The sequence below is a fragment of the Dermochelys coriacea genome, chromosome 5, assembly GCF_009764565.3.
Source record: "Dermochelys coriacea isolate rDerCor1 chromosome 5, rDerCor1.pri.v4, whole genome shotgun sequence".
Lineage (NCBI taxonomy): Eukaryota > Metazoa > Chordata > Testudines > Dermochelyidae > Dermochelys > Dermochelys coriacea.
This window is the reverse complement of record NC_050072.1, coordinates 47,701,034-47,713,100: the sequence shown is the minus strand read 5'-3', so window position 1 is coordinate 47,713,100 and position 12,067 is coordinate 47,701,034. Positions and strand designations below refer to the sequence as shown.

General features: G+C 47.0%; 1 protein-coding gene across 3 annotated transcripts in view; it reads left to right on the top strand.

Annotated features, from left to right (window-relative positions):
- The window catches only part of IQGAP2 (IQ motif containing GTPase activating protein 2), a 233,134-nt gene that overhangs the window by 189,307 nt on the left and 31,760 nt on the right, over nt 1-12,067 (top strand). For all 3 annotated transcript variants that reach the window (XM_038401257.2, XM_038401260.2, XM_043515279.1), the window contains 4 exons: nt 327-551; nt 1,507-1,647; nt 2,003-2,087; nt 4,300-4,532. In XM_038401257.2, the coding sequence (XP_038257185.1) occupies nt 327-551; nt 1,507-1,647; nt 2,003-2,087; nt 4,300-4,532 (684 nt within the window). The remainder of the gene's footprint in view (nt 1-326; nt 552-1,506; nt 1,648-2,002; nt 2,088-4,299; nt 4,533-12,067) is intronic.

Sequence of the window (12,067 nt, the reverse complement as noted above, 5' to 3'; positions counted from 1 at the left end):
GCTTCTTTGTTCCTACTTTTTGCTTGAATATGCAGTTGAGTTTCAGAGCTTTTATTTTTCTTCACAAATGTAATTTGTAAATGTGTGTAATAAGCAGAAGGCTCATCCTGTGGTAGGTTCTACATTTTAATCTTCATTACAGTTCATGGATTAGTGATTTATCTATAAATGTGATTTTATTTTGATATAAAAATTGATTTTAATCGGTACAGAACCAGTTAGGAACTTGGCAATTTTTCTAACTTTTCAAACTTTTATATAAAAAAACCCAAAACCTGAAAATTGGTTACAGGGCAGTTAAGGACTGTTTTTTGTTTTTAATGCAGTTCCAAAGTAGACCAGATACAGGATATAGTCACTGGAAACCCTACTGTCATTAAGATGGTTGTCAGCTTTAATCGAGGTGCTCGTGGACAGAACACACTGCGTCAGCTGTTGGCCCCAGTGGTGAAGGAAATCATGGATGACAAATCCCTCCTCATCAACACCAGCCCTGTGGAAGTGTACAAGGCATGGGTAAACCAGTTGGAAATGCAGACTGGAGAGGCCAGGTAAGTGAGAAAATAGAATAGTTCATCTTCATTCTGTTAATATTTGAGTGATTCCTCATGCCAGATCCTTTTTCTCATTGCGTGAAGCTTTTTCTTCTCTTCTACAAGCAACCATGAAGATGCATTTGGGGTGTATGCTTGTGATACTCTAGTTCACTGTAATATAATAAGACTTAATGTGTCTTTTTGCTGAGGTGTAATTCTTCTTAGTACTGTTGTTTTATAGCATAGTAGATTCCTTCATGAAGTAGCTTATAAACTTAAGCCCAGAACCTGTGATCGTATCTGCTAGCATGGACTCCAGCACCATTAGAGCCTCATAGACTTCAACGGAGTTTTGCAATGGCACAGAGAACCAATGCTTGCAGTTCTGACTGAAGGATTGCAACCCCAGTGATGGACTAGCTTATAACACTTCTCTACCTTAAGTACCCTATCACTTAATATATGAGCACCTCACAACACTCCTGTCAGGATTTTACATGTGGGGAACTGAGGCACAAAGAGACTGACTTGCCCAAGGTCACAAGGGAAGTCTGTGATTGAGCAGGGAACTGAACCAGGTCTCCCAGCTTCTAAGCTAATGCCCTAACCTCTGGACCATCCTTCCTCTCAGCACATAAGCTAGTACATAAGAACCCTTACACAAGAATAATTATACATGTTTTCCTCTTTGTATCTGGAAGAGGTCAGTTCGTATCACTTCCGAGGTGTGTGTTTTCATTTTTTAAAAAAATGAAATATTGGTGGGGTTTTTGTTTCTGTTTTAAAAAAAATGCATTTGAGGAATTGGTTGTATTAAGTCACTTGATTTTATGTGTTCTCTGAAATACACATGAAATAAGTAGTTGAGACTGTATAGCATTAAATAAATGGAGTTTTTAATGAATTGTGTTTGAAATGTCACAGTACACAGTTTACTTTAGCCCGGTAAATACCTCCTTTGCGTTTACAGTAAATTGCCATATGATGTAACAACAGAACAAGCATTAGAACATCTGGAAGTGATAAATAGACTGGAGTCGTCCATTCAAAGCTTGAGAACAGTAACTGATAAAGTCCTTGTGTCCATATTCTCATCTCTCAGTATGATGCCGTAAGTGCCAAATTATGAGTCTGGTAACTTCAGTTTATTTGTATAATAACATTTTGATGCAGGATTTAGTATAAACAGTCATCTGTACTGCCTTAGATTACGATCTGTGGTACATGCCTCTATAATAGCAATTCTCCAACAGGGGGACCAATTGCTCCATATCACGTATTCCAAATATGATATAAAACCTAGTGAGCATCTGTAATGTAAATCCTTGTGTTTTTCCCATTATCATCTTGTTTTGTGTGGTAAGTGTTTAGTCTGTGAAAATGCAGTATCTTGGTTGAATGGAATGATTTGTTTGTTTCATCTAAGTCTTTCCATTATTTTCCTTTTTCATCTGTTCTATATGTAGTTATGGAATGAGATATATAGCCAAAGTTCTGAAGAATTCGCTCCATGAGAAATTCCCAGATGCAACAGAAGATGAACTATTAAAGGTAGATTTGTGAGGATGATCTGTCAGCAGCTTGTTCTTTCTGCTTATGCCAGAAAATGATTTATTGCATATAAGCTTGTATTTACAGAAACTTCTGGGGGTGAAGATAAAAGGAATTCCATGTGTTAATATGGTCTGACTTAGAAAATATAGTCAATAATGCCCAGCATCTGTAGCACTTACAGAAGTCAGTGGGCCAGCACCATTGAAAATCAGCTCAATGGTACTTCGTAGGAAGCTAGAAATATTTGATTGCATGATTTTGCTTCAATAGTGATCTTCCATGAAGAATGAATGTGGTTTTGCAATTTTAACTCTGCTAAGGTGAAATTAGAACACTTGACAGACATTGCTTCAAATGTGGTGGGTTTTTTTTAATACTTTAAATACACTTAGGCAGAGTATAAGAGCAAACGGTGAGTTAATCCATCCACTACACTTGTTTAAGGTGCTTGTAAAAGTTGTGGGAATGTGACATTTGTCTAGACTGGACGTGTGTGTTGTCAAGTGATGCAGAATGTTCCTGGCACAGTGCCCTTCCCTTTGTCTGTCAGAACTATTGTATTCTGCAGAAGGCAATGTGAAGTCATTCTGTGTGCACAACTACAGGGCTTATATCTTGCTTTAATTAGACATATTTGCATCTCAGTACAGTTACCAATATCCGTGTTGCATTTTAAAAAATTGAATTGTAATGGATCCAGAATTACTTTGAGGATTTTTCTAGTATCCTTCAAAAGACGACATTTTTGTGTTACAATTCTTGTCTGGAGCCATTTTGAGAATTTAAATGTCCTCAGCTAAGTTTATTCTGCTTTTATGTAATAATAAACAATACAGTTAATATTGTTTACAATAAACACTGTTTACAATCATTTCTTTGGTGCCCATCACCACAGTGCCTGGGAATCACTATAAATGTACATTATTGTAAAACTTCTCTGACAACTATCCCTAAATGGGTAGTGAACTGATTCCACCACAAGGTACCTCTACCCTGCCTGCTGACCAGCACAGCTCATCATTTGAAAACCCTTAAATTCAAAAGCCAAACAATTCACTGAGTGGTCGGACATGGGCTATGGCAAACTAGCAAAGGAAGTAAATACCAGAGGTCAAGAGTCCTTCACTCCTCACCCACAGGAGTTCAGCTCTTGGGTCAGCTCAAATATAATAGAAGAGGCAGTTTCTGAAAACCCACCAATAGCCCAGTGTGTAAGGCATTCACCTGGGTTTTGGGAGACCCTGGTTCAAGTCCCTGCTCCATACTGGGCAGAGTATGAACATGAATCTGGATTTTCCACATCCCATATAAGTGCCCTGATCCTTGGGTTATGGCCTTGTTGGTCTCTCTACTGCCCATTCTGGTTTTTCCTCAGAAAAGTTCAGTTTTATCACAGTGCTGAATGGGAAAATCTTCTGAACTCCCAAATATTCACAGGACAGGAAAACTGTTTCCTGCCCAGTTCTAAATGATAAGAGTAGAATTTATTATCAGATAGGCTACTTTATTAACAAAAAAAAAAAATCTTCACTAAAACATTTGGGATGGGCTAGAAGTTTGGGATAAAGATTAAAGGAATGGAACCTCTTGTTTTTGAAGTTAAATAATATGTGAACTTACTTTAAAAAAAATTACTCTCTCTGCACTTCCTGCTTTTAGGTAGGATAGGAAGTAGAAATTTTACAAATGTCTATCCTCACAGTATTTCTGATTCGGTTGAAACAGGATAGTAATGGAAATCTTATTTGAATGAGAACAGAATTTATTATAACTATAACTATATATATATATATAATATGCAACCAAAATTTCAGGTATTTAAACATTTTTTAAAATAAGTGATTTTTAAAAATTAGACCTGGCCAAAATTCTGATGAAATGAGAAATCTAGGGCACTCTTTTCCTGTTTAGTGTGATTTTTTTTTTTTTTTTTTTTCTAAACCAGTTGTTATAAATATACTCCTGGTGTTAAGTGCCCATTACTAAATAACATCTTTTTTTTTCTCTGTGGGATCACTAGATTTTTCCAGTTAGCTAACTAGATAATACTTCAGTCAGAATTTGTTTTCACAGATTGCTCTCTACCGCTTCTTAATTAATGATTTCTTAAAATCTAAACCAGGAAATGTATAGTCTTTGGTGGGCTTTCTATGACTGTAATAAAGTGTACAACAGGAAAGAGAAAATTCTCAAAATATTTCTCCTATAGATTGTTGGAAACCTCCTATACTATCGCTACATGAACCCAGCCATTGTTGCTCCTGATGGTTTTGATATAATTGACATGACAGCTGGAGGCCAGATACACTCTGACCAGAGGAGGAATTTAGGTTGTGTGGCGAAAGTCCTTCAGCATGCTGCTTCTAACAAACTCTTTGAAGGAGAGAGTGCGCATCTTTCATCTATGAATACTTATCTGTTGCAGACGTACCAGAAGTTCAGGTGTGAAAAGCTCATGCAAATGTTTATTTAATGTAAACTGTTTGTTTGGGGCTGGATGAGGTAGACCTACTCTATTTACCTGACGATAATTGCACAAAATCTCTTTAATCTATGGTGTAACCTAAAAATTCAATGAATAATTCTTCATATAGCAATCGCTCTGTCTTGTTCTGTAATGGGAAAATAACGTGCTATATTTCCAGTTCAGTACTATTGTTTTCAGCAAGTAATTTTAGTATTGCTCAGCAGTATTCAGGCATCCTAATAGGAATTTTTAATGCAAAATGAAGTACAAGAGTCTAATGGAGCATTTCATTGTATAACACACACTAATGCTTGCTTTAAGTAAGCAGAACCACTGATCGTTTTTCAGTCTGGTGGCTGAGATTACTCTTCTGTAAAGAGCTGTATTTTCCAGCCAGGAAGAGCTGTGTAGCTTTTTGGGTTTTTGTTTGTTTGTTTTTGTTTTTTTTTTTCCCCCACTTATCCATCTCAGCTGAGAGAAACAATTGTAGGAAATGACGACACTTTAAATATTTTGCTGAAAAGTGTTTTGGGAAAATCCAGACATTCTGTGCTGCAAGGAAGTTGTTTGAAATGTATGTTCTTTACCTTGTAACTTTTTTGAGTGGTTATGATCATGGAATTGTCATGAGACAGCAGAACATTTTAAATGTACATTAATCCTTCTAGATAGGTCTCTTCTATATGAAAAGAATTATTCATTGAATTTTTAGGTTACAGCACAAATTAAAGAGATTTTGTGCAATTAGATAGAGTAAGAATACTATGGGAAAATACATTATGGGAAAACCCACCAATAGCCCAGTGTATAAGGCATTCACCTGGGTTTTGGGAGACCCTGGTTCAAGTCCCTGCTCCAGATTGGACAGAGTATGAACATGAATCCAGTTTTCCCACATCCCATATAAGTGCCCTGATCCTTGCTCATGGCCTGATTGGTGTCTCTACTGCCCATCCTGGTTTTTCCTCAAAAAAGTTCTCCGTTTTATCACAGTGCTGAATGGGAAAATCTTCTGAACTCCCAAATATTCACAGGACAGGAATGAGGACTACTCTTATCACCTTCATTTAGAGGCCATACATGAGCAAGGATACTAAAGCAGTTTAGTCATTTTATTAATAACAAAGGAAAAGAGGAGGAAGACCTGCTCATTGTGTTTAATTTGGCTCTGATCTTTATAAAAAAAGAATCCCATATCTCACTAAATTAACTTTTTGATGAAAATTGGTGATACGTCTCCGAGGAGGATGCTAACCTGAGAGGGTTAGAATCTGCTCTGTTACTAAGTAAGATGAGATATCTTTCCATTATCTGTGCTAGACCTTCCTTAGTATTCATAAACATGCTGAGAAACTGTTTGCTGATTCTGAAACACCGGATGGCTTATGTCTAGATATAGGTAGTGGTATAGTTATAGTAACACTTCGTGTGAACACTTTTTGTGTATTTTCCCATAGTATTCTTACACTGTAACAATCCCATAATCTTGCCAGATATCCTTATATTTTGCACAGTGTTCCTGAGCACCAAACAGTTAAACACTGCAGTAGAGTGATGCAAGGATTTTAAATGTGTTTAAATTGAGATATCTGACTGCCCTGTATCATTCAGACCGTGTATTATGACAACTTGTATTAGTGTGTATGAGATTTAATTACTGCTCCTAAACTTCGTCAATATTATGAGATGCTTTCATACAATGAGGGTAACCATTTATGCAAAGTATATTTCCTTTATATCTTCTGGAGGGTTATTTTTAATCCAGATGCTGGACTAGATCCCTCAAACATCTAAAAGGTGCCAAATTCTTGCTTACAACTTTGTAGCTGAAAGGGAAAAATCTTATTTTGAATAAATAAACCTGCTGTTCTCTCTAGGGATAGGTAATGTGTAAGCACTCATATTTATATTGTGACATGCTGCTTAAGATTTGCTCCCTGGCATTCCTGTGCAGATTTAATAGATTGTAGAGAAATATTCATATTCTTCTTTGAGTACTTGTTCACGTCCATTCCACATTAGGTGTGCGCGCGCTGCGGGCATGAGGGTTGGAAACTTTTTCTCTTAGCAGCTCCTGTTGGGCCAGTGGGCCCCCCAAGTGGTGCCACTGCGCCCCGCATATATACTCCCACCGGCCCGACCCCCTCCAGTTCGTTCTTACCATCCGTGGCGGCATTGGAACAACCTCTCTTGTAGAAGAGCAGTCCCTTAGCCTTAGAGTAGCTGTTATCAGTTCGTTTACATATAGATTGTGAACACTTAAGTGATTAGGTGCTTGGAGGCCTCCAGCACGGGCCGCGGGGCATGCCGCAGGCCCACAGCTTCAAGGCTTGCGCCATGTGCCGCAAACCTATGCCAGTTAGTGACCCCCACAACTCGTGTCTATGTTGCCTGGGGGACGGACATCAAACTGAAAGGTGTAGGATTTGCAAGGCGTTCAAGCCAAGGACAAGGAAAAAGAGACTTTCACCTAAAACAACTGTTGATGGAGGCCCCATTGCAGCTGCTGGGCCCAGAGTGCCTGACACCAGCTCAGGCTTCCTCAGTGCGTAGTGCCCCGGAGCTGTCGGGAGACCCGGCACCGGTGAAGCACCATAAACTATTGGCCCCAGAGTGCCAGGCTAGGCCCTGGCACCAATAGTCCTCCCCGGTGCGGCCCCCGACGCAGCCTAAAGGAAGGTGTGGTCGTTCTCTGCACAGGAGGCTGGCGGCTCCCAAGGCACCGAGCACCAACAAGAGCGGGAAGGCCGCGGTACCAGCACTAACACGGGTGGTCCCAGCAGCACAAGCCCCACCGAGCCCAGAGCTAAGTGAGCTCAGTGCGGACGATGGGCTCGAAGGCATCGAACGGATCAGCCCTCTATGCCTGGCACCTTTGAGGCCGCAGTGGACCTCATCGAGCTGTCGGCGGCGAGCCCCCTCCCGTATGGGGAGAACTCTCTGGCACCCTGGCCTCGGGTGCCGTCGAGGGGTAAGCCACCAATGATGTGCCGCTCGAAGACACTGTCCCGGCACCGCTCCCGGAGTTGGTCCCGGTCGAGCTCCGATTCCGCAGACTCTCACTTGCCAGTGGCCCAGAAGGAGGTTGCGGCACCAGCAGTGGGTCAACGCGAAGAAGCGCCAAGAAGGTCACATGGCTCTCCGGCACCGGGAGGAGTTGAGACGGCCCTCGCCAGAGGTCTCCCGTGGACGGTCCCAGTCCAGGGAATGCCAGCGCCGGTCCCAGTCCTGGTTCCAGTACCACTCCCAGTCCCGCTCAGCCAGGAGCCACTCATTCTCCCGCCGGTGCAGATCGTTGGCACTGCCATGGCCTTCGCGATTGGCGTCGCTGCAGACCGGCGCCAGCTCTGGCCGCTATAGCTGCCCACACTGGGGCCCAGACAGCAGGGACCCTCAGGGGAGCTGGTGACCTCAATGGGGGCCGCCAGGCCATTGGGCCTTCTGGACCCCCTGGGCCTATCAGGAGCGCCAAGTGGCCCCATCCAGGGTAAGTTACTCGGTTTAGCGGTCCCAGTCCCCGCACCGACACCAGACTGTGCCGGAGGCAACAGTATCCAGGCCTCCAGCATCCCCCCCCCAGATTAGACCGGAAAGTCCGGCACAGAGCCCGGTGCCGTCCCATGGGCTTCCGCCCTGGCCTGAGCCGGAGGCCCCTGCCACAGGAGATGGGGAGCAGGAGGACCGACTAGAGGGGGTTGAGCAGCAGCTAACCTCCTCGTCTTCCCCCGATGAGGTGGTGGTGGGTACAGAGGTATCCAGCCCTCTGCCAACAGACCATAGAGCCCACCAGGAACTGCTGCGCAGAGTTGCCCAAAATTTGGGGTTGCAGGCCGAGGAGACGGTTGAGCAGGAGGACCCCATGGTGGACATTTTGAGCCTCGAAGGGCCATCCAGAATAGCGCTCCTGCTCATTAAGACCAGTCAGTCTAATTATAAGACTATATGGCAGACCCTGGCCTCCAGGGCTCCAATGGCTAAAGGAGTGGAGCGTAAATACTTTGCCCCATCGAAGGGCTACGAGTTCCTATTCTGCCACCCGAGTCCATGCTCCCTAGTGGTTTCGGCGGTGAACGAAAGGGAGTGCCATGGACAGCAGGCCCTGGCCCCTAAGGCCAAGGAGGTGAAACGCCTGGACCTTTTTGGTAGAAAGGTGTACTCCTCTGGGGGCCTTCAGTTGAGGATTGCTAATCAGCAGGCCATCCTCAACAGGCACAATTTCAACTCCTGGGCGGCGGTGGGGAAGTTTAAGGACAACCTCCCGCAAGGTTCCCAACAGGAGTTCACGGCCCTGGTGGACGAGGGCAAGGCAGTAGCCAAGACCTCCTTCCAGGCCTCGTTGGATTCAGCAGACGCGGCGGCTAGAACAGTCGCATCAGGAGTGGTCATGAGGCGCTCGGCGTGGCTCCAGGAGTCAGGCCTGCCCCCCGAGGTCCAGAATATGCTCCAGGACCTCCCCTTCGAAGGCTCTGGGCTCTTCTCGGATCAGACAGACGCGATGTTGTATAGCCTCAAGGACTATGCACACCCCTGCGACCCAGAGGAAGCCCTTTCAGCCGCAGCCTCCCCCTCAACGCCAGTACCAGCCTCGCCATAGGCATGAGCCTTACTGTAGGCGAGGCAGGGATAACAGGTGACGGCACAACAACAAAAATAATAATAATGCGCCAGGCCAGAACCAAGGCCAGCACAAACCCCAGCCGGGCACTAAGCCAGATTTTTGAAGGTGCGCTCGAGGTCACCATACCAGACCAGTCACTGGATCTGTCCCTTTGTTTCCTGAACCGCCTGTCCCGTTTCTCCTGTGCGTGGTCCACCATTACGTCGGACCGTTGTGTCTTGCACACGGTGCAGAACGGGTACTCGCTGCAGTTCACCTCCCTCCTCCTCTCCTCCCCCCCTTCCCCATCCCTCTTCAGGGACCCCTCTCATGAGCATCTCCTAAAAGAGGAAGTCCGCTCACTGCTACGGGCGGAGGCGGTAAAGGCGGTGCCTTACGGCCTAAGGGGGAAAGGGTTCTACTCCCAGTACTTCCTCATCCCCAAGGCCAAAGGGAGCCTTTGCCCAATCCTAGATCTGCGTGGGCTCAACAAATTCCTGGTCAAGGCCTGGTTCCGCATGGTCTCTCTGGGCACCATCATCCCTTCCGTGGATCCGCGAGACTGGTACGACGCCCTCAACATGAAGGATGGCAATATGAAAGTACGCATTTTCCCAGCACATCGGCGGTTCCTACGCTTCACCGTGGGCCAAGAACATTATCAGTTTGTGGTCCTCCCGTTCGGTCTAGCTGTGGCTCCAAGGGTGTTCACAAAGTGCATGGAGGTGGTGGCAGCCTTCTTACGTAGGCAGAGAATCCGGGTGTACCCATATCTCGATGACTGGCTCCGGCAGGCCGATCTGAGACAGAGGTGTGGGGCCATGTGGAGGTGGCCCTGAGATTGTTCCGCAAGCTGGGGCTCCTGGCCAACATCCCCAAGTCCACGCTCGTACCCATGCAGAGAGTGGAATTCATGGGGCAGTCCTGGACGCGGTGCAGGCCAGGGCAAGCCTTCTGTTATCCTGATTCCGGGCTATCCAGCAAGCAGTGGCCTCCCTGCGCCAGTTTCCAACAGCAGCGGTCAGGTGCTGCCTGCAGCTGCTGGGCCACATGGCAGCATGCATGCACGTGGTCAGGCATGCCAGACTGAGATTCAGGACTCTACAGGCGTGGCTCGCTTGGGTGTACCGCCCAGAAAGGGACCCCCTGGACTTGGTAGTGACAGCCCCAAGGGATGTGCTGGACTCCCTGCTGTGGTGGCAGTCCCAGCCTGTGGTTTGCGAAGGCATCCCCTTTGCCGCCCCACTTCCGGACCTGACACTGGTGACGGATGCCTCAGACCACGGATGGGGGGGCTCACCTGGGGGGACCTCATGATGCAGGGGTTGTGGTCCGAGGCAGAGCGGTCGCTCCATATCAACATGAAGGAGCTCAGGGTGGTTTGTCTTGCCTGCCAGACCTTTTATGCCACTCTGAGTGGTCACAGCGTGACAGTTCTGACAGACAATGCTACCACCAAGTTTTATATAAACAAGCAGGGTGGGGCTTGTTCCTTGCCACTCTGGGACCTTTGCATAGCCCATGTGATTCACCTCGAGGCATCCTATCTCTGGGGGTGCAGAATGAGCTGGCGGACTCCCTCAGCAGGTCGTACCGCATGCACGAGTAGACGTTCAGGGTGGACGTCGTGCTTTCGCTCTTCCGCAGGTGGGAATTTCCCCGGGTAGATCTGTTTGCCCCCAGGGCCAACACCCAGTGCCCACGGTTCTGCTCATTCCAGGGCTGCAGCCCGGGCTCAGTCGAAGACGTGTTTGCGATCCAGTGGAGAGGGGGCTTGATGTATGCCTTCCCCCCCAAACCCCTTGGTGCACAAGGTCCCGCTCAAGGTGCGCAGGGACAGGGTGGCAGTGATCCTCATCGGCCCAGCGTGGGCCCACCAACACTGGTATACATTGCTTCTAGAGCTGTCGGTGGATGCCCCAGTAGTCCTGCCCCTACACTGGGACCTCATTACACAGGATGGCGGGCAGCTTCTCCACCCTGATGGTATGGAGGCTCTGTGGAGCCAGTGCTCCCTTCCTGTGCAGCAGATTCTGCTTGGCAGTAGAAAGCCCTCTACCAGGGCAGCCTATATGGCCAAGTGGAAAAGGTTCTCGTGTCGGTGTGAACCCCGACAGGTGCAGCCGGACCAGGCCCCGGTGCAGGCCATTCTGGAGTACCTCCTGCACCTCAAGCAGCAAGGGCTAGCCACGTCCTCATTCAGAGTGCACCTGGCGGCCATCTCCACCTTCCATCCGGGGTTCTCGGGGGGCTCAGTGTTTTCCCACCCAATGGTGGGGCAGTTCCTTAAAGGGTCCCGCCTCTAGTCCCTCCATGGAACCTTAACCTGGTCCTTTCTAAACTCATGGGACCCCCTTTTGAGCCCCTTGCTACCTGTTCTCTCCTCCACCTTTCCTGGAAGATGGTGTTTCTGGTTGCCATTACCTCGGCCACAAGGGTGTCCGAACTGAGGGCCCTCACCTCTGAGCCACCATACGCAGTATTTCACAATGACAAGGTGCAGCTCCGGCCGCACCCCAAGTTCCTCTCTAAGGTGGTCTCCCAATTCCATGTAGGCCAGGACATTTGTCTGCTGGTGTTCTTCCCAAAACACCATATGGACCTGAGTCACCGCAGCTTGCACACCTTGGATGTGCGTCGAGCGCTGGCGTTCTATTTGGAGCGCACCAAGCCCTTTCGCAAATCTGCGCAGCTGTTTGTGGCTGTGGCCAAGAGGTTAAAAGGCCTCCCAGTGTCGGCGCAGCAGATTTCGTCTTGTATTACAAGTTGCATCCAGGCATGCTATGAGCTCGCAGGTGTTCCGGCCCCAGCGGTCGACCAGGGCGCAGGCGACTTCCACAGCGTTCCTGGCACAGGTCCCGATCCAAGAGATCTGCAGAGCAGCCACCTGGTCTTCAGTGCACACCTTCACGA